This window comes from Phlebotomus argentipes, unplaced genomic scaffold, assembly GCF_947086385.1.
Source record: "Phlebotomus argentipes unplaced genomic scaffold, Phlebotomus argentipes genome assembly scaffold_18, whole genome shotgun sequence".
Taxonomy (NCBI): Eukaryota; Metazoa; Arthropoda; class Insecta; order Diptera; family Psychodidae; genus Phlebotomus; species Phlebotomus argentipes.
The window spans coordinates 7,211,772-7,236,517 of NW_026776177.1; the positions used below are offsets into that span (position 1 = coordinate 7,211,772).

The following is a 24,746-nucleotide window of genomic DNA, read 5'->3' on the forward strand; positions in this document are numbered from 1 at the left end:
TTTTTTACACTTCTCCTCACCCATGAAGAGTGTTGGGGCAGAAAAACATCAATTTAATTCAATTCCAGAGAAAATATGTCATTCTAAACTTAAGTGCACCACTAAAAAGAGTTTGAATTTTTACGATTTTACACAAATTTTCACGAAAACACGTTTCCATTTGACTTTTATGGCTCCTCGAATTCATCAGGCCAGAGCAAAGTAGGATAAATCGCGCGATACATCAAGTTGTTGTGACAATGCACAACACGGACTTTCCCAAGCATCAGGAAAATCCTGTCAGCACACACAGATGAATGCCGCCAAAGCACCTTGCCATGCGAGTTCACGTGGAGGAATAAAAACAACAGAGGGAATACAGCATTTTATCCGTTTTATAGGAATTTTATATTTATTTTTACAGCGCCACACAGTCAAGAGATAAAAACGCGCAACTCTTTTTCAAACTCTGCGGAGCAGAGGGAAAAGAAAATAATCCCCAACACTTTCCATTTCATATGGAAATTGGGAAAAATTCCCTTCAAGCATCCAAATGCCATCTTCCATCATCCACAAAATCGCTGATTTTTCCTCCTTCCGCCACAACACAAAATTCCGCACACACAAGAGTTGTGGGGCAAAGCCACATGAAATCACCACACAAGAGAGTCTCTCCCAATTCCTTGCCAATTTCCACACCAATCCCTCGTCTTTTATTGATTTTATACACATCCTCATGCCGATTAGTAATCCGCTTTTTGGACACATCCGCAACACAAGATGAACACCCCATTCGCAAATGGTTAAGATAGAGTGAATGGCGAAAGAGGGAGAGACTAAAGCCAAAAACTACCATCTAAATTGATTGACTTTTCTCACACAAACTCCATGAGAAAATCCACATGGAATTTTCCCTCCCATTCACAGGATTCACTCTCGAACTTCCAAATTGAATGCCAATAGCATCCAAGGGAATTCATTTTCCACACTCACACAGACACAACATGGAGAACAAACTAGAAATAATACCTTTACTTTCCATCCTTGTCTCTCAATGGCAACAAACAACACTGATGGAAATATAGAAGCGAATAAAACAGCTCAATAAATGAAAACATTTCTATACTCAATTTATGTGCAAATGCACAAGCCATTGGTCAATACTATACTCCAGGGATTAATTATTTCATATTTAATCCCTAATACTTATGCTCCTCGCCATTCTCAGTTTCAACTGGAAATCCCTCTTGTACTGAAATTTGCACATTTATCTTGCACAAGAAATTCAGCATGGAATTATCAACACAATCGCCATTGACGAGCATGAATTATCCAAATATTTACCAATTTCTCACCCTCTTCGATGGGAATTAAAGCCGCGATTCAACAATTTTTTTGCACAATAAATGAAATGATGTCAATTTTGGATGTTATACGATTTTTACATTCGACTTTGAAATTTAAAGAAATCATTTGAATTTTATGAATATTCAACTGTGCAATTAGTTCCAGATTGCACAGGACGAAGTTCAGTCACACAGACACAATTTAAGGGTTCATTGATTCCTTGAAACAAGGATATTTATTACTAAATTGAACACTAAATCTGTTATGCACATAAGTATAATATAAAACGGGATTCACGATGTTGAAAAGCGCTTTTTTATCTTGTGAATTATCGCTTTTACTAGTTGCCACTGAGAAGAGATTACAAAGAAGTGTTTGATAGTTTCCACTTAATAATCACTTCTTTCACGTCGTATTTTTGCGCCTTCGTATCACATTTGCGAGTGGAAAGGCAAGGTTGTCACTGTATTTCATTTATTTACAAGCACAAATGCAAAAGAATTGTCATTTTTCATGTACTAAATTTTGCCATTCAGCAATTTGTCATGACAAAAAAGAAATCAATATCTACAAAAATAAACATAGAAAGAGAAGCTAGAGAGAAGAGAGAAAAAAACAGTGAGAAAAGCAAACGAATCCCTTATTTCACTTAATCACACTAATGGATAATCAATTATTCTAATTTGAGAACATTTCCTAGAGTATATTTTCACGCCAAATTGAAACTTTTTCACCATACCTTCGTGAGGGCGAAGCCGACACAAAAAACACGGCCAGCAGAATAAACAAACAGAGAGAAACCAATTGAAATATCCTCTCGTATAATGACAAAGAGGGGCAACCATGAGATTTGGAGAGGCTCTCAATTGGCCTAGATTCTTTGAGTGGCGGAAAAGAAGGAGAAAAATCATTGTTTATTGCTTCTATAAATACTCCTTCAAGATTCAAACACTAATTAGAGGGACTGTGAATGTATAAATCTCAAAGAACTTTTCCTCTTGATCGAGTCGACAAAGTTTTTATTTCCCCGCTTTTAATGACGATATGCAATGCCAATTTTCTACCTCAATTTCTTCCCTCATTCATACATGGAGAGGCGCAATCATAAGTAAAAGTAAAAATTCACAACAACCAAACTCTCTTGCAGTTTACTAAATGCCCTGGAGTGTTTTCAACAGAATTGCACGATGAATGAGTAATAAACAAGATCGTTTAGCGATACACCGGCAATTATTTTCACATCTCACCCAATCATTGGCAACAACAGCGCGTGTGCGCCGTCAAATCGCCTTGCTGTTTACTCCGCAGGGCTTCACGTGAAGGATCTAATTTATTCACAACAGGAAGTCCATCTGAGATTCGTTCAAAGGGAAAAATTGCACAAATCACTGCCGTTTCCTCATGATTTTTTTCCTCTCCAATTTCAAACATGAAATGTTTGGCTTTTCTCTCTCTCTCTGGACTTTTTTTCTCTATCAAATCTATTTATATGCACGCTTGACTTTCAGTTAAACAAAGATTCCAAATACACACTTGTGTGCAGCACAAAACATCGACCATTTAGACACTATATAAGCAACTAAATAATCAATAATAGGGTTTCTTCCTCCCTCTGCCTTTTGTTATAGCCCATGAATTTCCCATTTGGCCCCCACCTCAGCCGCCCGGCGGTGCGGAATCGCCGCCCCAAGAAGCAGCCGCCCCAGGAGTTGTATATCAAAGGGGGAAGGAAATAATTTTGGGTGGGTGGTTCAATTTTTTTCAGGCCATAAATTTTCGCACGCACTCAATGGCACACATGAGAGTCAATGGAGAGCGCATTACAGTCCGGGGAAGAGGAAGACGGGAAATCCCATTTCTCCGTGTCTCTCTCGCCCAGAACAATGATATATCCATTCATAAGTCCTATATATTCTCCAGCAGATGAACTCGATAAATAAACCAACATTGCAAATGACCATGAAAAAATCCACTATACAAATGTTTTTCCTCCACTTCTTCTATTCTCCTTTTCCGCAACTCTCTTCTCGCCCAGCACAGCCAGTCAACTATCATCACCGCCCACAAAATGCAATTGTCGTTTCCAACACTGGAACATCATAAAAAAGTGGAGAGTGAATGGCAAAAATAAACAATATACACCGTATAAGGAGGGAAAAGTCAGCGAGAGAAAGAGAAGATATCGTGTGAAGGATGAAAATTCAATTGAGATTTTCAAATAAATCCCCTCGTCTTGAATATCATTTCAGATTTTCGCTCTATTTACACAATTTTTCTCCCCTTCCAGCACTCTAGCCGAAAACCACGCATGCATATTAGAGTCTTACTCATCGAAAGCTCCTCTTTAGGCTATCTTTTTTTTTTCAAACAACAATATTTGCTTTGTCACCCAGAAACAGTGGCGTAACGAGAAGAAAGACACAGAGAAATACAATTGGATCAATTCACTCCAATCCTTATATACATTTCTATTAACAATAATGAAGAACTTCATGGGAAAGCTTCAAGATTTACACTTTTCAAGCCAGTAAGAGAGTTGAAGAATAATACAAGAAAGACTCTCTTGCAGAGACAAGTTGCAGTTGAAGAGCTTCACAACGAAATCAACGCAGTCTTAAAGAACTACACAGCAATCCTCTTAAGTTTATATCCGAAAAACGCATGCAATTCTCAGTGAAACAATTCTTGAGAGACAGAAAAACTTCAAGCGCCAAAAAAGCTCTTGTACGTCACTGCTGAAGAAGCACAACATCCTCCTTTTCTCTCAATAAAACACTTGAATAAGCGAATACGAAGCAGCCTTCGGGCTTAATTCCAACAGCTGCCAATAGACTATCTTTCGAAGAGTCAATGTTATTTTTATCTCAATCCAGTGAGCTGCAAAAACTATCACTTTGTAATATCGCACACAGAAATTTCCTTATCTCTCTCCCAAAGTGTGCGACCTAATCGCCATGCGAGTGAGCCAGAAGGGAGAAGTGTTTATTCATAAAATTGTTTGGTAAATAAAGCTTCGTGAACCACAACCAGTCACAGTGTCAAGTCAGATGCTAATCAAATCTAAATTCAATATTGATAGCATTAATTAAAATGTGTCCTTTTTTCCTGTCCCAGCGAAGAAGATTTATTGCTCTCACCAATTAATTCATGGTCAGGTGATGAATTAAAAATTTACTGCACGAAAATCCATGGCAAAAATCATTGAAGTCAAGCTGATTAGAGACCCAAATCACGCTGAGAATCTGCGTCAATGCTGAATTATTGAATTATTTTAATGATGTCACTCACTCTCATGCATTCTAAATCGAAATGTCTGTCGGCATTGCAACAGAAGCCAAACAACAAAATGATGAGAATAATTTGTACAGCAGTGGAAAATTGATCAAAATTCTCATGTTAGGGCAATAAAAAACTAATTCTCGCAAGTCTTTTAATTAAAATAGATGCACGAAATACAAATTTCATCGCAACACAACCACCATAAAACCTGTCAACTTTTCCTCCACCGCCGAAAGGCGGCAAAAAACAACAAGTTAGATCGACGTCTCCACGTTAATTTATTTCATTTCTTTCCTATGCAGCACTTTCTGCCGTGTGCAACACTCCTCCTGCACCCAATATTTGTCTATCTTTTATATGGGAGATGCAATGCAACCATTAACACCCACACTTTCCCCCCACACGCTCGGCGCACTGCTAAATGGGAACATTAGAACACAAATAGACTTTTTTTCCTCCTTCGCTCCATCATCGTGAATAACGCCAACGGTCTCCTATTTATTTTACTTCTTTTTTTCCACCATTCCACTCCCAATCGACAAGAGCTTAATACTTTTTTTCTCCTCCAATCGCCCGCCAGACAGAAAAGACTCTTCGCGGACAGAGTTCGTCCAACATAAATCACAAGATATTGAAAAGTCAAGTCCAGGCCAAGAGCCGATGAAAAGGAACATTGTGGAAAATTCAAACAACTGACAAGTCAAGAGAGAACTTCGCGCCCGCATGTGAAAAATGAAGAAAGTAAATTATAATCCATCACTCTTATCAAAATCATGATTTTTTTCTTCTTCTTCACATCATAGAAATCCAAGGGAAACTTTCCACAGTCAAAAATGGCAGAAATTGTCTCTTTTTCCAACTTTATTTGACGCCAGATTTTTACGATTTTGATTTGTGTCAAGACTTTATCTTCACTCAGACAGATAAAACTATCTTGAAAGAAGAAATTAGTTTTTAGTAATCCGAATCTGCAAAATTTTCAGTTCTTTTCGTCATATTTTGGTATAATTTTTTGTCTTTTCATGTAAAAATATGTGGAAAATGTGGATTATTCTATTTTTGAAGTATAACTAGGATTGAATTTAGGTTAGATTTCAAAATATGGAAATTTCTTCATTTTTTTATAAAATGAGTAATATTTCAATCACAAAAATACATGTTTCAATACCAAAACGGATTGGAAAAAATTGAAATTGCGTGTTCGTCAAAGAATTAAAACACATTTCATAGAAAAACGTCTTAATCCGTATTTTAAACCAAAAGAGGTTCATTTTAAGAAAGAAAATTACACAAATTCAATCCAAAAAATTAAGGAAAAACTTTTAAATGAATTTTGGCTTATTAGAAAGATTCAGAAAGGTTTGACTTTATTAGTTTGATTAGTGCAATTTTTGAAAGATCTGCAAAATGTTCAAAATTCAATATCGCACATTAAATTTTGATATAAAATCTCCTCAGTGCACTCGATGCATGAAAATTCCAATTCACCACTTGAATTTTAAAGCGGCGACGGCATTCCAATTAACTTTCAATGAGCGTTCTATCGCCTCTCCAAAATAAACACCCCATTTCAGAGTGCCAGTTGAGAAATTAAATTTCGCAAATCGACAAAAATCTCCCGATGACTTCCTCTCCTTCTGCATCAATTAAATTGTTATTTCCACTCTCGAATTGCAAAATACACGTGAGGGCGTGCCGAGCACAATTTCAATGTGGAAAATCGCACAACCTTTGCTCTCATGCTTATTTACCCAAAAGATCACACATCGCACAGTCAAATAGCGTCGAATGAGGAGCGCTGGCGAGAGTGATTTTTCTTGCATTGCAGTTAATTGGACAATTGCCAATTAAATTCTCCTCAATTGAAATTGAAATGCAATTGAGTAGATTTTACTATTCATGCTCGCGCGCTATTGAAATCAAAACTTTCGGAGAAAGAAATTCAGAGACTTTTCACACTCAAAACAATTTACTTGCCCAGCGATTTTCCCTCAAGTTTCCCCCTCAGTTTGTGCAGATTGAAATCACGAAGGCACTTTGACATTCCCGAAAAAATGACTTTCCACTCAGCATCGCGCAGTGATAAGAAAGCAGCACGGAAAGTGTGAGAGGTTCATTGATTTCCCATAAATCCAGATAAGGATTTTGCGATTATCGCTCCGCACCATGATTGATATTCATAAACTTCTCAGCGCCGTTGCGAATTTTGCCTAATTTTCAATTCACGCACAGCGCATTTGGAAACGCCAAGTTGGGATTATTGAATTTATATTGCTTGTCGCGCTACCCAAAAAAATTCAACACCGATAGACTCGTCTCGGTGGTAATTTGCCGCAATAGGATTTTTTCACTGGAAATATTTTACCACGTGGGCTTTAATTAATTTTCTATGCATGGCGTCCGAAATGTTCAGCTATTCAAAATCATGCCCACACATTTCCTCGTGAATGTCTCTCGACTCATTTCTCACACTGAGAGAAAAATAGGATCAAAAACTAAGACGATAACTTGAAGTGAAACACCTTTCATAAATGCGTCGAACTAAAATCGATGTAAAAGTCACACAAAAGAAATTAATTTCTTATACGCAAATCACATTGTGATTTGTCACTTTGTCTTTCCTACACAATTTGCAGCTAAAAAAGCTAAAATTAAAAATCACCAAATAAAAGCACGAAATTGACCATTTAAAAAACATCAAATAGGAAAAGGACAGACGTGTGATAAGGGCGGCTGTGGCTCAGTGGTCAACGTGTTTGACTCTCGACACCACAGTCGTGTGATCGAATCCCACCGATTGCAAAATATTTCGATCACAGCAGAGTGTGAAAAGGTAAGACTTTCAATGGCAAATTACAGAGCAACCTCAGAAAACGGTTGCAGTTGAGTGTTTCAGCTGAAATTACACTTCACTGGAAATGACTTTCACACTTTGTTCCTACATATTAAAGGTGGACTTTTAGAACCACATATGGTTGGTTGGCAAACTGACAATCTGCCACCGTAAAACAATATCTGTCTTCAATATCTCAGTCTAATGGAGACAGGTTAATGTCATGAATTGGTAATACTGATGATGAATATACTGTAAATTTTCGCGGTAATCTAAGATGATAATAAGGAGAATTTCAATTTCTCGGCTTTTCAAGTGCGAACGCACGGACCGATTCTCATTGAAATATTCTTCAAATCCACAAACTCAAACAGCTCTTCTTATTCTCCTCATTCGTCTTCTCAATGCTTAAAAATTCCTGCGAATTGCGAGTTTTGTAGACCATTTGAGTCACTGACTTGTATCTCATGCAAGCCTTCTCAATTGTGTCATCAAGACGCAAAGGTTTAAGCAGATTGAAGATAATGAAAAGACAGTCATCATTGAGCTTCAAGATTTACATTGAATATTGAATTGAAAACAATAATTTTTTAGTTTTCATTCCATTCTTTTTCACCGTTCAAAAATACTCTGTGAAAAATCCTTAATTTTTACAAACGACACTTTAGCAGAATGAAGAATATCACTTTGAATGTAAAGAAATTCTCATCACTGACTTAAAAGCGAATTGAATTGTCGTGAGAGAATGTTTATTGCAATTCACCTGTTGATTTTGATGATATGCAATTGTTCTGCCGCAAAATGGTATAGTTAATCAATGAAATTCTCCCATGCCAGTCAATGCAATTTGCCCAGAGTGAAGATAGTGCATTTTTACAAATTGCGAATATCTTGCCAAACCATTTGTTCACGACGAAAATTGGTCAAGAAAACACATACTTCTACGTGCTGCAATCCACAAACTCCACCCTTTTTTCATGGGGGACATTCTTTGGTGTTTAAATAAATTGTCTTTTGTTGAAATTTCTTCATTCTCCTCTCTCCCTCCCTTGCCCTTCTACTCAATGGCATTGTTATTCCCTTGGCTCAGAGATCTCTTTTTTTCTTGCCTTCGCCGCATCCTTTGGCTAAGACGACATAACTATCCTTTAGAGGACAATAGATTCCATAAACTAACCGCCTTCTTCCTCTCCCACTCTCTCTCACACACACATGAATAGCTCAATTGGCCGCATTAAAGAATATATCCTTAAGATTACATATCTTGCACAGAAGTTTTCCAGCAACGCATGATTTCACCTTCAGCGCGAGTTAATGGAAGTGGCACAGACTTTGCCAAATGCCTTCGTCCATGTTTTGCTTGTCTGACAGAGAGTATTATCATACGTGGAAGAAGTAGACAAAACGGTGGAGCTTTCGATGTGTCACGCACGTGATTTATTATTTTAATCCAAACAACACAAATTACGACAAAGTTCTTCAGCAAATTTCTTGCCTTTCTCCTTCTCCCCTTGTATTCTGAGAGCAGAAAACAAACCATAACAGAGACGTGAACGACACAATTATCTATTATACAACATTAAAAAGAATCCACTATAAGACATGTTATGCTCTCTTCCTCCCTCGCCATTTATTTTTCCTTATACAAATCACAACCCATGAAGACATCCAGAAATATGAAGATGCGCGTAAAATGGTGTGTATAAAAATAAATATTATTTTATATTAATGGCGCAATTTTAGGGCGGGCAGCCAGACTGACAGAGAACGACGAGAAGTGAGATAAAAATTGTAAGAAGTTGAGGATGAATAAAATATATTATGTTTTGCAGAGGCTAAATTACGTGATTTTCCGCCCCAAACCGCGCGCGCTCTTCCACATGGTGACAGAAGAGAGGAAAAATTGTATTAAACAAAGTCGCGGAGTGAAAGATTGAGAGCGCGAAAGAGACGGCAAAGAAACCAGATGATGAATGAACTTGTACAATTTATTTATGAAGTCATCATGAATAAATCTACTCATTTGATGATACACACTTTGATGAATTTTCATGGTTAGATAATGTCATGACAATTTTCCAATGAAGTCTATTTGCCCTGTCTTTCGCCATAATGCTGATAAATTATCTTTTTCACCTGTTCTTTTTTTTGCTGTCCATGTCTCTTCATCATCGGGAATTACAAAAAGCGCACCTTTTCGGCACAATGAAAATTTCCAATTAAGCCAAATTTCTTTCTTTTGTCCCGGAAAAACAGCGACTTTTCTGTAATGCTGCCATGATAATGTTTACAAACATTCTTCAGAAAAAAGAGAAAATAAAATAAAAGAATGATTTAAGTATAAACAGAAAATATAGAAGCAAAAACTGAAATTAAATCGACAAAATCTCTTATTCTATTGTCTGAATTTCCATAAAAACATTTTTTCAAGTATGGGCAAGATTTGTTTAACGTAAAATCTTTTTCGAATTTGAACTTTTCAATGCATTTTTCACCCGGAATCGTCGGATTTATCCAAAAAAAAATCAGATACAAAACCTTTTTCAAACATGTTTAATTCTTAATTCCATTCTTTTGAGTGCCAAAACAAAGGAATTCAATCAGAAAATTCCCAGAAAAATTTATCATGCTGAAAAAAATCCACTTTTCTCATCTCATTTATATTCTCGCCCACATTAAAAAATCAGCAACACGAAAGACCTCTCAAGCAGCGAAACATAATCCCTCAATCGTCAACGTTTCAATCAAGATGAACCTGTTATTAAGAAAGCTCTCACAGTGACAATTAATCCCGAAATATGAAGTGAAGCATTTGGGTGAAATGTGTACATATTTGTAATTCCTTTCTATCACTGAAGCGCAGCGCGAAGAAGAGTTCCGAGAATCAGTGGAAACAAAACCCAATATTTGTCAATGAAGGGTGTTCAGTTTTTAAGGAATGTCTCATGTGTGTGAGCGACAGGAGGGCACAAAAAGAGCCCAGCACAATTGGAACTTGTCTATCGCGCGCGCGTTCTTCCACTTCGCCTCTCTCATCTTGTTGTACAACGCCACTTAAGACGCGCGCCTCCTTGTCCTCCGCATCCCTCGCGGCGGCACTCTTCTCTCGTCTCGGGTTATCGCCTTCTGTCACGTTCATCGGCGCGCGGTGGAGCGGGAGATGACGAACGGTGAGCCACAGGTAAGGAGAAGAACTGTGCGTGGGATGCTGCGCTCCGCATGCTGGTGAACAAGAAAAGCCCAAGAGTGTGTCTATGTTCACATCTCTGCACCGGTTTCCTCGATTTTAACACATTCACGCCACATTTTTCGACCATCTGGCACAATTAAGTGCGAATTTACACACTTGTGCGACACTTTTGGCGCCACACGACGTCACAGATGATTCTGCCGTGCGAAAAAGTGCGATAAGACGCCACCCACGGCGTCACAAGACCACCTGATCAGCACCCATGAGGCATTCTTCAGCTCAGCTCCAACGCAAATTCCATTAGCGCATCCCGGAATAGAAGAAAAATCCCATCTATTTAGCGCCTCAAAACGGCGACTTTGACATGGATGAAATTGATGAATCTAATGTTACATTCGTGGAAAAATTCCTCCATCGGCCAACGCAATTGCTTAGACTACATTAAATTCCATCGTCATCTAATTTCTCGCTCTTTTTGCACTCTTCTTTCCGCCCTCCCGGAGAAAAATGATGCTCCGCCAGTAGAATGCCAAGCACTGGACTTTAGCTCTCTTTCTTCCCGCTCTCAATTATAAATTCCGCAAATAATTTTTCCGAAAGATGCGAGAAATTCAACACACAAGGGCGAAGGAAGGAAAAATCATGGTAAGAAGTTTTGAGGAATGTCAAGAAAATTTAGAGAAGTCTGAGATTTTAAACTTTAACGCCCAAAGAGTTGAGAGTTCTTTTCCCAATTCAGTTTCACCCTAAACAGAGTTTGCTATTAAGACAGAAACACTCTTGAGAAGTTTTCAGTTGAGGAATTCCAAGTGAAGAAAGCCACAATCATTCGAAATGATTCGCTTTGCGATAAAGCCAGATCTTCAAGTGTATAATTGTGAATTGTATGAATCTGACTTTAATTCCATGTAATTTATTCGTAAAATCTCATCATTTTTGTGATAAAACTTTAAACACTTCATTATTGTTTCGATTTTCTTTCAGATTTCAAAGAAAACTCAATTGCAAGTTGTAATTCAACGTCTTTTGAAGTTGACAAACCGAAAAATTATGTTTTTGAGAGCTTGGCAATGTGCTTAAGATCAAAATTGTATCATTTTAACGAAAATTGCATCAATTTCAAATCAAAAACTTGCTCTTCTGGATCTTAAAACAGAATATTTTTAAAAAAATATCATGATCTCAGGCAAAGAATATCAATATTTCAATATAATCTCTGCCAAAACAGTTCAATTTAAAAAAAAATATATTTTTTAAGGTTCTTAAAAAAAACAAATTCCGAAAATATGTTTAAAATTCTTCGAGAAATCCTAAGATTAATGTCTTTCACAGTAATTTAACTCGTGTAAAACTCAATTATGTTGAAGTTTAGTATCTAATAAGTGAAAATAAATGTTTCGCACATATTTCCACATATTGGAATCACATTTCCAATTGGATATTGATAAGAAAACATAACAACATTGACGTTCATCATGATTAACATGAAAAGCCAGCAAATACTATTAATGTTGGCCTGACAAACACAATCAGAACTTTAAGATCGACGCATCCTTAATCCTGGATTATCCCCTGGACGCTAATGAGTTCATCCCCGGACTGGGAAGACGCCCGGACAGCGGAATTGGATTACGCCAGGCCGAACTTCTAATCTCGCCCTGGCACGAATCAGAGACAAGCGAGACTATTTCGCTGCCTCATAATTGGATTTAATGACTCTGTCTCTAATCTGGCCGGGTTTATTTCGCGCCTCGGCGGGGAATTAGGCCCACAATCAAGTGTCTGGCCAAGACAGCGCTGAAGACGCGCGATGGATCAAAGAGGAATTCCTCAAGGTTGGCCTTTTCGGCCCGTGTCCTTTCTTGGGTCTTTCGCTTACCTGCTCGTCTTCCGGACTCTGTGTGCGTCCTTGTTGCACCCACGCGTGGAAAGGGAGAAACTCCTGTCCGGATGACAAAGGACGCGTGGAAAATTCCAGCAGCAGAAGCCACACTCGCTGTGGTCTGTTATCAGCCCGCGGGGCCGCAGGTTGTCCGGGGAGGTGTCGCCGTGTCGCGGAATGTTTACACGTCCTCGTCGAGAACAGAGGAAAAGCCTCACGAGTCCACAATGATTTTCCCCACTGATAAAACGCCGAGGCAGAGCTGTCAATGGTGGTAAAAGTCACATTTTCACGCCACAGGTCGCAAGATTATCACTGCAGCTGGTCCGTGTGCACACTGGAGGCCTTCACTCGCGTTTCCCAGCACTTTTCCACCCATTCACATCGCGGAGTCACTGGCGGAAATGCTGAAGAGACCAATTTCGAGCCGCACGACCACGGAATATTTTGACATTTGCCCGTGACAGTTGGACAACGAATGAAGGCCGAGCCGCGAACGCTCTTCCAGCGGCGCGCCGACGATTTCCAGTCCAACCGAGCCGAAGACACCCGACGGCGAACATGGCGAAATAGTCACGCTTGGCGCCAAATCTCTTATCTTAAGAGACACACTCTCACACTCCTTTCCTCGCAATCTCTGCAATTGTGAGGCCAAAACATCCAATTATTACTGATTTTTGGCACAAAAAGCACACCAGGTTCAGCCAAATCGACCTTGCGGTGAAGGATTTTTTAATTAAATTCACTTTGACGACAGACTTTTTCGGTGTGGTTGAATTGAAGATACCAACAAAAGCCGAAGAAAGTCGGAGAAAAAGTTGGGGAAAGTTTATTGGAAAACTTCTTGCAGGACAAAACAATTTTTACCCACACACTTCTCAACGTCTGTCTATAAGCAATCGCGAGAATCCCTCAATTTTTTCATCCGCCAGCCAAACAAACTCAAAACGGTGTCATGAAATCCTGTGTCAAGCAGAATTCGCCTTATTCCGAACTCTTGTTGAACTTTTTCTCTTTAATTCAAAACAAGTACAATTCAGCGGAATTCTTTTAGAGTTTTGGTGGCACACGATTGAATATCGGGGAAACTTTTCCCACCGCCGCAAAATGCAATTTTGCGACTCCTTCCAAACATTTCAAATGAATTTCCAGTGAATGAATTAACTTTACAATCCATCGCATCAAATAATCAAATTGGGAAAGGGAAATTCAATTTACCAGCTTTCCGTGGAAACTCGCAATTGGAATTGATGAAAGCCGAGCAAGACAGGTTAAAGTTAAACATTCACAGAGCCGCAGATTGATTGGATGGGGGAAATATCATTATAGAGACGGACAAAGTTGGCAAAGTCGATGTCTCTTCCGCAGACCACAAAATGCGCCCACAAATGATGGTTTTCCCATCTTGAAGGCGGTGCGGAGCAATTGTCCTGCTCAGGAGCGGCGCTCCTCGGCGACAAAGGCGGCAGAATTCCCGAGTGTAACAACAAAAGGTCGAAGGAAGGACAATTTGGTGCTCTTTCCGCTTCATTTTCCGGTCAATAATTCATGATGTACGGTGGAGAATGGAGCGTTAAACTACTGCATTGGCGCCAAATTAAATCGACAAGCGCCCATTGTTGGCGAAATCTCTCCACCCCCTCACCTTTCCCACCCACAAACTCGCGCGCGCCCTTCGCCCATTGGAATCTCCAGCCAGTGAGCTGTATTGGATAATTTTATTAAGTACAAAACACGCGTGTACAAAAATTGCATTTCATAAAAATTCGCATTACAAAGTTGCACACGATGGAAAAAATTCAATAAGCGCCTCAATATTTTATCCATATTATAGAATGCAGAATTTCGTCACTATTCTCTTGGCCTCCAACATGATTCTTTTTTCTTTCATTCATTTTTCTAACAAAACAACTTTGCAAAATAAAATAAAACAGACAAGAATAAACGTTTCCTAACCACAATCTTGGAATATCATGTGAAATATATGCTTAAGACTACACAGAATGTATGGCAATGGCGCTCGTCTAAAGCTCAGTGGACATGTGACTCGTGAGCGCCTGCACGCGCTTGGCGTTGCAGCTCTTGCACAGCACGTGATCGTCCAGCGGATAGCAGCCGCGCCCCTCCGCCTCCGACGACAGCAGCAGCGCGCAATCCTCGCACTTGTAGCACGACGGATGGAAGCTGCGGTCCAGCGCCACCACGCGCACCGTCTCCTCCTTCCCGGGCTCCGGCATGATCGGCATCCGGCACACGCAGCAGCGCGGCGCGAATTTCCTGCAAAGACACCAACAATCGTTAATCGAGGCGTTTCAGGGTCTGAAATCTAATGAAAAACTACGCCAAAAATTGCCTGAGAATTTTAACAAATTGCTTGATTAGAAAACAGAAAAAAGTGATTATAAAATGATTTTCCATGAAGATGCTATTGAAAATGCTTAAGAGAATCTTGAGTAAAAACGGTGGAAAGCTTAAACAAATAGTAGCGAATTTCGTCAATTCGAGAACTGTTCAGCACTGTCCACCCCAGAACCCCCAAAAGACCGCCTGACTTACTTGTGGAAATCCTCGATGCAGTGGATCTGGTTGGTGGCGTCGACGGTGAAGGGGATGCCGTCCAGGCTCTTGCCGCACACGATGCAGCAGAAGCAGCCTGGGTGATAGGGCTTGCCGGTGGCGCGCAGGATGCGCTCGAGGATGGGCTTCATGCACACGGAGCACTTCTCCAGCGTGTTGAGATAGTCATCCTCGCAATACGGCTTGTCCTCCAGCGCGTAGAAGGGCTTGCCCTGCAGGTTGATCTGGCATTGGCAGCACGTGAAGCACTCGATGTGGTAGATCTGGTTCATGGCCGTGCAGCCAGAGTTCTCGCCGATCACGCGCTCGCCGCACTTCACGCACATACCGTAGCTGTCCGCGTCCGCGTGCCCGTCCAGCGATTGCACCAGCATCTCCGTCAGCACGTCCACCTCCGCCTCCTTGGGTGCACCCTTGTAGCCGCCCGTCGCCTCGCGCCCGCCGTATGGCGTGTAGAGCGAATAGTTGGAGCGCGACGACATCTCGCTGGCCGGCCGCGGGTTGATGGGCTCGTAGATGGACTCGTAAGTCGACGAGTTCTGCGGACAGTGCAAAAATTATTACAGTCAAACTGTGAGAAAATGGCACCAGACACAGTCTCAGTCGGAGAAATAGGCTCTGAATCAGCACAGAAGGAAATCTACAGCGGAAGTTGGCGTAAGAAAGTGTTTTCCTTGCGGAAATTTCCAAGGAAATTCAGTTTCCGTATTGTTCCGGAAGCTTCAAAACTGTTCAAGATTGGGAATCACTTAGTTTTCCAATAGATAAGAGAAAGAATAAGTTAGAATTTTGACTTTCGTAGCTTCCAAAAGGGCGGAGCTTTCGAAAGGGCGGTGCTTAATTAGCATTCTCATCACTTTTCCTTTCAACTTCACATAATAGCGATGAAATCAGAGATTTCTCGAGATCATTCAGCCCATTTCTCTCACCGAGACTCTCAATCTAAATTAGTTTATGTGCAAAGTCAAGCGCTAAATGAGGTTTAGTGAAAGATTCAAGTCCACACCTGAGATGACGTTCCATATCCATAGTAATCGCTATTCAAGCTGTGATCCTGCGAATTAGTGGCATGAAAGCGAGAAAGATGGCAAAGTGTGTTAAAATGTGACCTCGAATTCCTCCCTTCCGTCAACAATTCACTCACGCGACGCGCAGAGTGACGATTTCGCAGCGAAAATCGCCACAAAGGCGCGCTTATTCACCCAATTAATCACTCAATCACACTTCCGCCCACACTCGAGGAACTCCGCGGCATTCCGGGACGCTCACCTGCGAGATGGGCGCATAGGCGCCGTACTCGTTCTGATAGATGCCCGCGAAGTTGCCGTGGCTCTGCTCCGCGGCCGGATGCACGCCGGCGTACGTGGACATCGTCGGGTAGCCACTGTCGATGGCGCGTCGCAGTTCGCTGTACGAGGAGCTGACGGGGCTGGGTGGCGGCGGCAGCTCGTCCTCCGACGACACATGACGCGAGTACTCGAGCCCGGCCTCGGGATTGAGCTCCAACGGCGGCGGCGGCGGGAAGTCGTCCGACGTGGAGCGATTGTAGGGAATGTTGGAGTACAGGTTCTTCTCCTCGCGTCCGCGTGCGTGCACGATGTTGCTGTACACGAGCCCGTCGGCATTGCGCGTGGCGTTCTCGGGCTTCGGGCTGGGCGTGATCCGCTGCTTCTGCGCCTCCAGTGCCTGCTTGTGATACTCCAGCGCCGCCAGCTGCTGGTCCAGCACGATGGAGTTGTCCAGGGTGTTCATCTGGCCCACATTATCATAGATCGGCTGGATTCCGTGGCGCACAGCCACGCTCTCGCCCGTGATCTGCAAGGGACGATGACGATTCATCGCTCCGGAATCTCCTACAGACACACCAAAAACACTCACGGAATTGGGATTGGGATGCTTCGGCTTGGGCGGAATGGGTGGGCCGACTCTCTTGGGACTCTTCTCCGGCTCCCTGAGCTTCAGCTGCTGCAGCTTCTCGTTCAATCCGTTCATCTTCCTGGCTCTTCTTCCTGCGCTTCCTTGTAAATCCGCGACACGCACACACTTTTTCACCGCACTCTCGACGCGCTTACACACCTGCGCGATGTCTCACCACAACCTTAGGATGATCTCATACTTCCCCAGAAACCGTGTCACACGCCAAATTGTGCGAATTCAGCGAAATACCTCACGAAATATGCGTGCAAAAAGTGCAACGATAAACACACTAAAAATTCCTCAACTGCTTCTTCTTCTTCGCCACGACGTCGCGCGCTTTCCGGCGGAGTGTCGACAATGTCGATCAGTCGATAAGCAGGTGACATTCGCGGATGGGAATAAAATGTGCGTGAAGAAACTCCACTAGCCGCCAAGAGGAACGTTGATGGAGTGTTGTGAGTATGTATCGCCAACTGTTGAGAGTCCCGGCTCCTAGCTTAGCGCCCCCGGCGCGGGTGTCCTTTGGCGCGGTGGCGCAGCGACGCCTCGAAAGTTCCGATGGGTGAGAAGAAGCGGAAGAAGCAGTCACAGGTCGAATCCTGGGCAGATTTTCACACCGGATCCGTTAATTTCAGCTCCAGCACACCCGGCAAGGGTGACAAGGAGCCAAAGACGTCCAAGTACAGCCGCGCGAACGTGCGCAAGAACGTGAGAGGCTACGTGTTCACGAGGTACTTCGACTACCTGCAGAACTATGACAAGGTGCTGGAGAAGAAGTTCCCGGCGGCGATGCACGTCTACCGCGTGTTCATGGTGGGCGTGAAGGACTTCTTCTCGGATACGAAGAAATTCCTCAAGATCACGCGCATCGTCAACACGTCGCCGGCTGGTCTGCGGGCGCTCACGCGGAAGGAAATGGAGCTCTACTACCAGATGCCGCGCGACATGATGAAAGTGGCGCCCGTTCTGCTCATCTCCGCACTGCCCTTCGCCAATTATGTGATATTCCCCCTCGCGTGAGTCACAAGTGTTCTCTATGGGGTGAAAAATGCATTTCACAATTTGCGTGGGAGGAAAATTGCGTAAAGATGAGGAAAAATCTAATGCAATTTACCAAGAAGCCTTCCAAAAACAGACAAAGGCGTAGTCTAAAGGAAATACTATATTTTAGAGAATTGTAGGCTATTTTTTGCCCTTTCCAAAATGCCATTAATCTTGAAAATCGACCGAAAAATTACACCACATTTCGTGTTTGTTAGTGCAGAAAAGACTTATCTCGCTTTAATCACATAAAGAAGTCATTCACACCATCTGGCGAACGTTTGTTGATCTTAGTATGTTCTAGAAAGTTGTAGGCGATGAAGTCACCTTTCCAAATCTGTCCTAATTATGGCAATCGGATAAGAACTTTAGAAGATATGCTCAGTTAAATGATGGTAAGCAGATGCAAAACCATCTCAAATTGATACTTTAAGTATAATCAAATTAAGTTTTTTTTTTCTTAATTTTCAAATTGAAAATTATTTGATTTTAGATTTCTTAGAAAGAGCGCAAAATAAGCTTAAGGAAAAGCATTTTTCACCATGTAGAAGAAATTCTGCAATGCCGAAAACTGTCCAAGTTCATGAACGAGTGATAAACCTTATCGGAGGTCACTGAATTCGGCTAATTTTAGGTACATGTACCCGCGATACTTCCTCACGTCGCACTTCTGGGACATCCGGCAGAAGAGCGAGTTCCAGCAGCTGTACCTGAAGGAGCGCATCACCCACAACCGCCGCATCTTCCGCTACCTGCAGGCCAAGCTCGAGCTGCTGCGCCCCGTCGAGGAGGATTTCACGCGCCTGGCGAACATACTGGGTCTGCTGGGCAGCGGGCTACATCCCACGGCGCAGGAGATCCTCGCCAGCCGACACATCTTTGCGAAGCCGCCCTACAACATGGGCGCGCTCTCCTCGGGCCACGTGGGCGCCCTGTGCCACCTGCACGGCGTCCGGACGGGGCTGCTGAAGCGTGCGCGCCTCTCCGAGCGCTTCCACATCTTCCGGCACATGGACAGGGCCATCAAGCACGAGGGCGGTGTGCACAACATGTCGCCGGACGCACTGAAGCACGCCTGCTTCCTGCGCGGCCTCAATCCCACGCTGCTGAGCAACGAGCAGATGATCGAGTGGCTGCGCGAGTGGGTCACGGTGTCGCTGGCCGTGGACACGGACACGATGAGCCTGTTCCTCCACCTGCCCATCCTCATCGCCTACAATCACCCCAACAACTGGAGGCTCACGCACAAGTGAGCGCAGCGCCTAGTCACACACATTTGTTCGCAGAGACATAAAAAGACCTTTCTAGAGACGAAAAAAACCCTTTATTAGCTCTGAAAGAGGAAAAATCCGTTAGAATCAAGACAACGAGAGATCCTGGGATCCTCTCCAAGGAATGCGCGGATCCCGAGAATCTCCCCGCCCCTCAAACTAAAACTATATGCGCTAGGAGGAAGTTAACTGGACTTGTGTAATCAGAGGACAGAGGGAAGCCGGTCAGAAGGGGATGAAGCTGGGAAGATCCCCGATCGGAGGCCTCCTCACGGGAACACTTGGCACTATTTCCACGGACTCACTCACGGCCAGACTCTCACCAGTCACGCGGTAGTTCCTCTTCATCCTGTCAATCTTGGCCAGCGTCCTGGCCAGGCGCTCCTGTGCCTCCTGGCTCAGCTCGATCGCCTCCTGGTCGCACTCCTCGCGGAAGTAGCGCACCTTGTCGCTCTTCAGCACGCTCGGTGGGTCGCTCTTGGCCACTCTCTCGCCGGCAATCCTCTTCTGCGGATGCGGGAACGGACATCGCGGCTTCTCGCAAACACCCTTGGCCTCGGCGTCCGGACAGATGAGATCGTGTCGCTTGGAGCACTGAAACATGACCGAGAAATTGGGTGAAAAAGGAAGGAAATCCATCGAAATTCCATGAAAAAAATACTTTCTCAGCCAGCTTGCAGAATCCCTGGAGGAAGTCTCTGCAGATCTCCGTCTTCTCGTTCAGCTTCTTGTGCAGATACGGACAATCCGACGCTGTGCAGCAGCCTTCCAGGAAGAACTTGCACGTGGGCATCTTGGACAGATCCGCCTTGTGCGCCAGTAGGCACGCGGCGTCCTTGCAGGCGCCCTTCAGGAACTTCCTGCACACCGCCACCTGGTCGGGATCGTGCACTCTGTGGCACCTGCCGCGCTCCTTGGCCAGACACTTCCCCAAACGCCGGTAGATTAGGCACGGAAGGTTGCTCTTGACCATCTTGTTGGCCAGGAACGAGATGCTGCGCTGCTTCGCGATGCTGGAAGTGCAGAAAGAGACGCGTTAGGTGGGATTTTGTAGATTCCTGAGCAGATTCTCACCTCAAATGCGTTCTCGTGAAGTGAGAGTTCGTCCTCTCGTACGTGCCGTTTTTCTTGGACGTGTACGTGAGGCCGCCGAAGTGAATTCTGGTCAGCTTCAGCGCCGTCGAGGATGCGTTGCACTTTCGCAGTCTCTTTCCACTGCCATCCATCGTGAATTTCTCTCCGCGGATGAACAGAACGCGATCCTGGAGGCTCTTCAGAACCGTCTGGACAACTCCCGATGACTTTTGCAGCTTGTTCGCCGTGGATTTGTACAGGACGCCGTTGATGTTGAGGAAGGAGAGCTTCCTGGACGCTGGCGGGGCAGCTTTCGAGGCACCATCGGCGATCCGGGAGAGTTTGCGGGGCGAAAAGCTGACAAAGGAAGTGCCACTGAAAAGAGCAAATGCGACAATCATCCTAGCGCGGAGCTGCGGTCGCGGATTCACTCACATTCTCATCAGCTTCTTGTTCGTCGTGGTGACGATCTTTGGGCTGAAACTGCTGCGCAGCTTGCGCAGGTTCTGCGGTGGGGATTTGATGGAGAGATGCCGCCTGTCGATCTTGTACAGACTCCTGCGCCGGAGGCTCTGCGGCGGCACCGCCAGTGCCTGACTAGACGTCCGGACGAGCTTGTTCTTGCTGATCTTCACCAGGCGCGTGGTGGGCGTGTGCTTCACGCGCTGCCCGGACGTGGACGGAACATTCCGGATGATCTTCCTGCGCGTCTTGTAGATGGGCTCCTTCTGGGGGAACTCCACACGAGGCTCCACATGCTGCGGGACGCCGAGGAACTTGGGATTCACGTGAATATTGGCAGGAAGGGCAGGATGTTTGGTGAAGAACGACGGATTTATGTGGGCATTGCGGAATTTGGGATTGATGTGGATCTTCTTAAATTTCACAGGCAAAATCTCCTCTTCCATCATGCGAAAACACAGATAAAGGTTACTCTCTTATCACACAAAAATATACAAGTGGAAAAACTGCTGGGATTTTCACGTCCGAAGATATTTTACAATTCTTTGTCCTTCTCTTTCTTCGTTCAGTGAGTCTTAACGACACATCGACAAGTCGATGTTGTTTGACAGCGGCGCCATGTTGGATTTCTCTTTCTTTCCGGTTCGCGAAGATGGTGAGTTGTTGCGATGATGCGGAGACGATTTTCACGATTTTTCCACACAAATCACGCAATGGCGCAAAGTTTTCACACCCCAACACTGAGAATGGAGATCATAGAGTTGTGAAATGGTGAAATTGGGGCATTTTCCCTGTGATTTGTGTGAAAAACTCGAGGGTGTCGCTCAGCATGCCACATGCGGTGTTGTCATTTGTGTCGATCATAACCTCAAAGCCTGCTTGGAAGCGAGAAAATTGATGGTTTTTCCTTCTTTTGCAGCCCTTCCAGCGATTTGTCGAGACTGGCCGGGTGGCCAAGTGCTCCACGGGACCCCTCAAGGGGAAACTCGTGGCGATTGTGGACTGCATTGATCCCAATCGCGTGCTGATTGACGGACCTTGCACGGGAGTGTCGAGACAGGAATATCGTCTCAATAACCTCCACCTGACCAAGTTCGTCCTCCGCTTCCCCTTCTGCGCGCCCACCAGAGTGATCCGCAAGGCTTGGACAGCCGCGGACGTGAACAAGAAGTGGGCCGAGACAACGTGGGCGAAGAAGGCCAAGGCTCAGGAGAAGGTGAGTTTTTCCGCTTCCGGACACCCTTTTGCGCCCCCAGAGAGTCCACGTGATGATCCATTTATTGATAGGAATGTGCCGACTGAAACATACATGAAGCTAACTATCTCTGACACCCTCTTAATTGCACGATTTGGCGTCCTTTCTGGCTCTTTTTCTCATCAAATTTCTCTCTCTTTCAGCGGTCAAATCTCAATGACTTTGACAGATTCAAGCTGCGCGTGGCCAAGCGCTCCCGGAATCGCATGCTCACAGTGCAGTTCAAGAAGATGAAGCGATATGGCTCCATTGACGGAACGCTGTATGGCAAGAAGAGCATCCGGAAGCCCAAGCTGTGGAAGGATCAGCTCGCCAAGAGGAAGACGAAGAAGCCCGCGGGCAAAACCGCCGCCGCTGCTGAGTAAACGGGAGTAAATTTCTGTTGAAGAGGCGCTAAATAAACCATTCATGAGGACATAAGATAAGCTATCGACCTTTTATTTGCATCTAATCGCAATTCAGATGAAGAAAGAAGATGGGAAGAAGGAAAAAGCTGAATCGACAAGATCAGTTTTGCCGTGATTGTCAAGCGAAGAAGGATGAATTCTTGTTGTTTTCTTGGTTTTGGTCGAGGTTTTGGTGGTTTTTCTGGCGCGAGAGCGCTAAAAAGTGTCTACAGCACTACTTCGCGGTTCCTCAGCGGGAAATCCTTCAAGGATATCCCAGGACCTCGAGGATACACTGTCCTGAACCGCCTCGTCAAGGAAGCCTTCACAGGTAAAAGACAATCGCACGCGCTGAAGATTCCCTTGAGACACTTTTGCCTACCTTTAGGCGTTTCAGAGCTCGACGCGCTTCACTTGGCGGGCTTCGAAAAGTACCGGCGATTCGGCAAGATTGTGCGCGAAGCTGTACTGCCCGGAGTGAATATTGTGTGGCTGTTTGATCCCGATGATATCGCGACAGTCCTCAATGATCACGGTAGTGGGAACTTCCCAGAGCGCAGGAGTCATTTGGCGCTGGAGAAGTACAGAAACGACCGACCGAGCATTTATCGCACGCCAGGACTTTTGCCAACGTGAGTTTTCCTACCTTTGAAGCCTTTTAACCCTTTTAACCCTCGCAAGTGCTGAAGAACTGTCCAGTGCAAGAGTTGAAGACTAAGAGAACATGCTTATCAGCGTCTTTTCCTCAGTAAAAGAATAGTTAAACTGCCTCTTAAAAATGAAGGAATTAAAATTCCTTACTAGAATATTAAATATTGTTGCTGTTCCGCCCAGAAACGGCTCGGCTTGGTGGAAATTGCGAGCGCAGGTGCAGAAGAATCTCAGCTCTCCTCAGATTGTGAAGCAATTCTTGGCGGCAGTTGATGAGATCACTCGAGAATTCCTGGAAAAACTTGATCTGGATCGTGCTGAAGAAGACTTCCTGCCTGAGCTTTCGCGCCTCAATCTTGAGAGTATGATTTTCTGTCATTTCCTGACCTGATTTTCTCTCAAATTCCCTGGAAATTGCTTTCAGTCATTGGATTTCTGGCCTTCGACACACGCTTAAATAGCTTCAGCGATGAGGAACGCGTTCCCGAATCTCGATCTTCGCGCCTTATTGAAGCTGCTGAGGAGTCAAACAGCTGTATTTTGCCGCTGGATCAGAACTTTCCGCTATTTAAACTCTTCGAGACGCCTCTCTACAGACGCTTCCGGAAAGCCCAGGAATTCCTCGAGGAAGTCGCTCTGGAGATGGTGGAGAGCAAAGCTGCAGCGCTACGCAGCGAAAGATCTCTCATCGCAGAGTATCTCCGAAATGAGAATCTCGAGATCAGAGACATTGTCGGTAGGTTTTGGAGTTCTTCGAAAGAGATTTCTTGAGTAATTCTTCTGGAATTCCTAGGAATGGCGTCGGATTTCTTTTTGGCGGGAATCGACACGACATCTTACACAACCAGCTTTCTTCTCTATCATCTCTCGAATAATCCCACAGTTCAGGAGAAGCTCTTCCAGGAGAGCCTCAGAGTTCTGCCTGAAGAGGATTCCCAGCTATCGAGTGCTGCTCTGCAGGAGATTCCCTTCGCCAGGGCGGTTCTCAAGGAATCTTTGCGCCTCAATCCCGTCTCCGTGGGCGTGGGACGCACCCTGACCACAGACACGCTGCTGTCCGGCTTTCTCGTGCCGCGAGGAGTGAGTGGCTTCTGCCCAAAGTGATTGGCGCAGTTCTAACTCACTTAACTTTCCACAGACCATCATTGTGACGCAGAACCAGATCTCTTGCCGGCTTCCCATTCACTTCCACCAACCGGAATGCTTTCTGCCCGAGCGCTGGCTCAAGAGCACGCGCACCGTCGCGCCCCATCCGCACCTGGTGCTGCCCTTCGGCCACGGCATGCGATCCTGCATCGCCAGGCGCCTGGCGGAGCAGAATATGCTCCTCCTCATGCTCAGGGTGAGTGTGGATTTGCCAATCTCTGTCCACAGACGGATTTTCACGCGCGCCACTCGTGTTTCCAGATGGTGAGGAAGTACAAACTGGTGTGGAAAGGTGCACCCAAACTGGATTTCGTCACGAAACTCGTCAACAAGCCGTCGAGTGCCATCAAAATCCATCTCATTCAGCGCCCTAGGAAGTTGACAGCCAATTGAGGAAGTTGCCGCGCCGAAGGTCCCCCGGATTCCAGAGAAACAACTCCAAATTCAATGGGAATT

At 44.4% G+C, this 24,746-nt stretch overlaps 6 protein-coding genes across 8 annotated transcripts in view; 3 read left to right on the plus strand and 3 right to left on the minus strand.

Annotated features, from left to right (window-relative positions):
- LOC132260407 (bifunctional heparan sulfate N-deacetylase/N-sulfotransferase) overlaps positions 1-12,914 on the minus strand; it is a 57,725-nt gene extending 44,811 nt beyond the window's left edge. For both annotated transcript variants that reach the window (XM_059758483.1, XM_059758482.1), the window contains exon 1: positions 12,508-12,914. The gene's annotated coding sequence lies outside the window, so the exon portion shown is untranslated. The remainder of the gene's footprint in view (positions 1-12,507) is intronic.
- A 1,286-nt stretch (positions 12,915-14,200) lies between these two features.
- LOC132261187 (lipoma-preferred partner homolog) lies at positions 14,201-17,324 on the minus strand. 2 transcript variants are annotated; one of them, XM_059759816.1, is made up of 5 exons: positions 16,966-17,324; positions 16,357-16,902; positions 16,094-16,141; positions 15,067-15,626; positions 14,201-14,787 (listed from the first exon to the last, which is right to left on the minus strand). In XM_059759816.1, exons 1-5 carry the CDS (start codon positions 17,077-17,079, stop codon positions 14,535-14,537), a joined length of 1,521 nt encoding a protein of 506 aa, XP_059615799.1. In that variant the 5' UTR covers positions 17,080-17,324; the 3' UTR covers positions 14,201-14,534. The 2 variants fall into 2 exon arrangements, with proteins under 2 accessions (XP_059615799.1, XP_059615800.1); XM_059759817.1 differs by lacking the exon at positions 16,094-16,141.
- A 37-nt stretch (positions 17,325-17,361) lies between these two features.
- On the plus strand, positions 17,362-19,306 carry LOC132261188 (LETM1 domain-containing protein 1). The gene is made up of 3 exons (XM_059759819.1): positions 17,362-17,566; positions 17,640-18,020; positions 18,680-19,306. The coding sequence occupies exons 1-3, from the start codon at positions 17,466-17,468 to the stop codon at positions 19,296-19,298; spliced, it is 1,101 nt and encodes a 366-aa protein (XP_059615802.1). The 5' UTR covers positions 17,362-17,465; the 3' UTR covers positions 19,299-19,306.
- Positions 19,307-19,527: 221 nt separating this feature from the next.
- On the minus strand, positions 19,528-21,424 carry LOC132261186 (zinc finger CCCH domain-containing protein 3). Its single transcript, XM_059759815.1, has 4 exons — positions 20,826-21,424; positions 20,391-20,765; positions 19,978-20,329; positions 19,528-19,910 (listed from the first exon to the last, which is right to left on the minus strand). Exons 1-4 carry the CDS (start codon positions 21,299-21,301, stop codon positions 19,542-19,544), a joined length of 1,572 nt encoding a protein of 523 aa, XP_059615798.1. The 5' UTR covers positions 21,302-21,424; the 3' UTR covers positions 19,528-19,541.
- Positions 21,425-21,457: 33 nt separating this feature from the next.
- LOC132261189 (large ribosomal subunit protein eL14) lies at positions 21,458-22,532 on the plus strand. The gene is made up of 3 exons (XM_059759820.1): positions 21,458-21,507; positions 21,772-22,068; positions 22,251-22,532. Exons 1-3 carry the CDS (start codon positions 21,505-21,507, stop codon positions 22,470-22,472), a joined length of 522 nt encoding a protein of 173 aa, XP_059615803.1. The 5' UTR covers positions 21,458-21,504; the 3' UTR covers positions 22,473-22,532.
- Positions 22,533-22,606: 74 nt separating this feature from the next.
- On the plus strand, positions 22,607-24,683 carry LOC132259082 (cytochrome P450 302a1, mitochondrial). Its single transcript, XM_059756626.1, has 7 exons — positions 22,607-22,814; positions 22,851-23,125; positions 23,328-23,506; positions 23,569-23,880; positions 23,938-24,224; positions 24,283-24,486; positions 24,552-24,683. The coding sequence occupies exons 1-7, from the start codon at positions 22,647-22,649 to the stop codon at positions 24,681-24,683; spliced, it is 1,557 nt and encodes a 518-aa protein (XP_059612609.1). The 5' UTR covers positions 22,607-22,646.
- The last annotated feature ends 63 nt before the right edge of the window (positions 24,684-24,746 follow it).

Coding starts and splice junctions, on each gene's coding strand:
- LOC132261187 (XM_059759816.1), bottom strand. CDS start 17,079: ATGAACGGATTGAACGAGAAGCTGCAGCAGCTGAAGCTCAGGGAGCCG. Junction 15,627..16,093: donor GATATGGAACGTCATCTCAG/GTGTGGACTTGA, acceptor CACTGTCCGCAG/AACTCGTCGACTTACGAGTC. Junction 14,788..15,066: donor TGCATCGAGGATTTCCACAA/GTAAGTCAGGCG, acceptor GTGTCTTTGCAG/GAAATTCGCGCCGCGCTGCT.
- LOC132261188 (XM_059759819.1), top strand. CDS start 17,466: ATGTATCGCCAACTGTTGAGAGTCCCGGCTCCTAGCTTAGCGCCCCCG. Junction 17,567..17,639: donor CGCCTCGAAAGTTCCGATGG/GTGAGAAGAAGC, acceptor CGTTAATTTCAG/CTCCAGCACACCCGGCAAGG. Junction 18,021..18,679: donor TATGTGATATTCCCCCTCGC/GTGAGTCACAAG, acceptor GGCTAATTTTAG/GTACATGTACCCGCGATACT.
- LOC132261186 (XM_059759815.1), bottom strand. CDS start 21,301: ATGATGGAAGAGGAGATTTTGCCTGTGAAATTTAAGAAGATCCACATC. Junction 20,766..20,825: donor AACAAGAAGCTGATGAGAAT/GTGAGTGAATCC, acceptor TGCTCTTTTCAG/TGGCACTTCCTTTGTCAGCT. Junction 20,330..20,390: donor TTCACGAGAACGCATTTGAG/GTGAGAATCTGC, acceptor CTGCACTTCCAG/CATCGCGAAGCAGCGCAGCA.
- LOC132261189 (XM_059759820.1), top strand. Junction 22,069..22,250: donor AGGCCAAGGCTCAGGAGAAG/GTGAGTTTTTCC, acceptor TCTCTCTTTCAG/CGGTCAAATCTCAATGACTT.
- LOC132259082 (XM_059756626.1), top strand. CDS start 22,647: ATGAATTCTTGTTGTTTTCTTGGTTTTGGTCGAGGTTTTGGTGGTTTT. Junction 23,881..23,937: donor CGAGATCAGAGACATTGTCG/GTAGGTTTTGGA, acceptor TGGAATTCCTAG/GAATGGCGTCGGATTTCTTT. Junction 24,225..24,282: donor GCTTTCTCGTGCCGCGAGGA/GTGAGTGGCTTC, acceptor AACTTTCCACAG/ACCATCATTGTGACGCAGAA.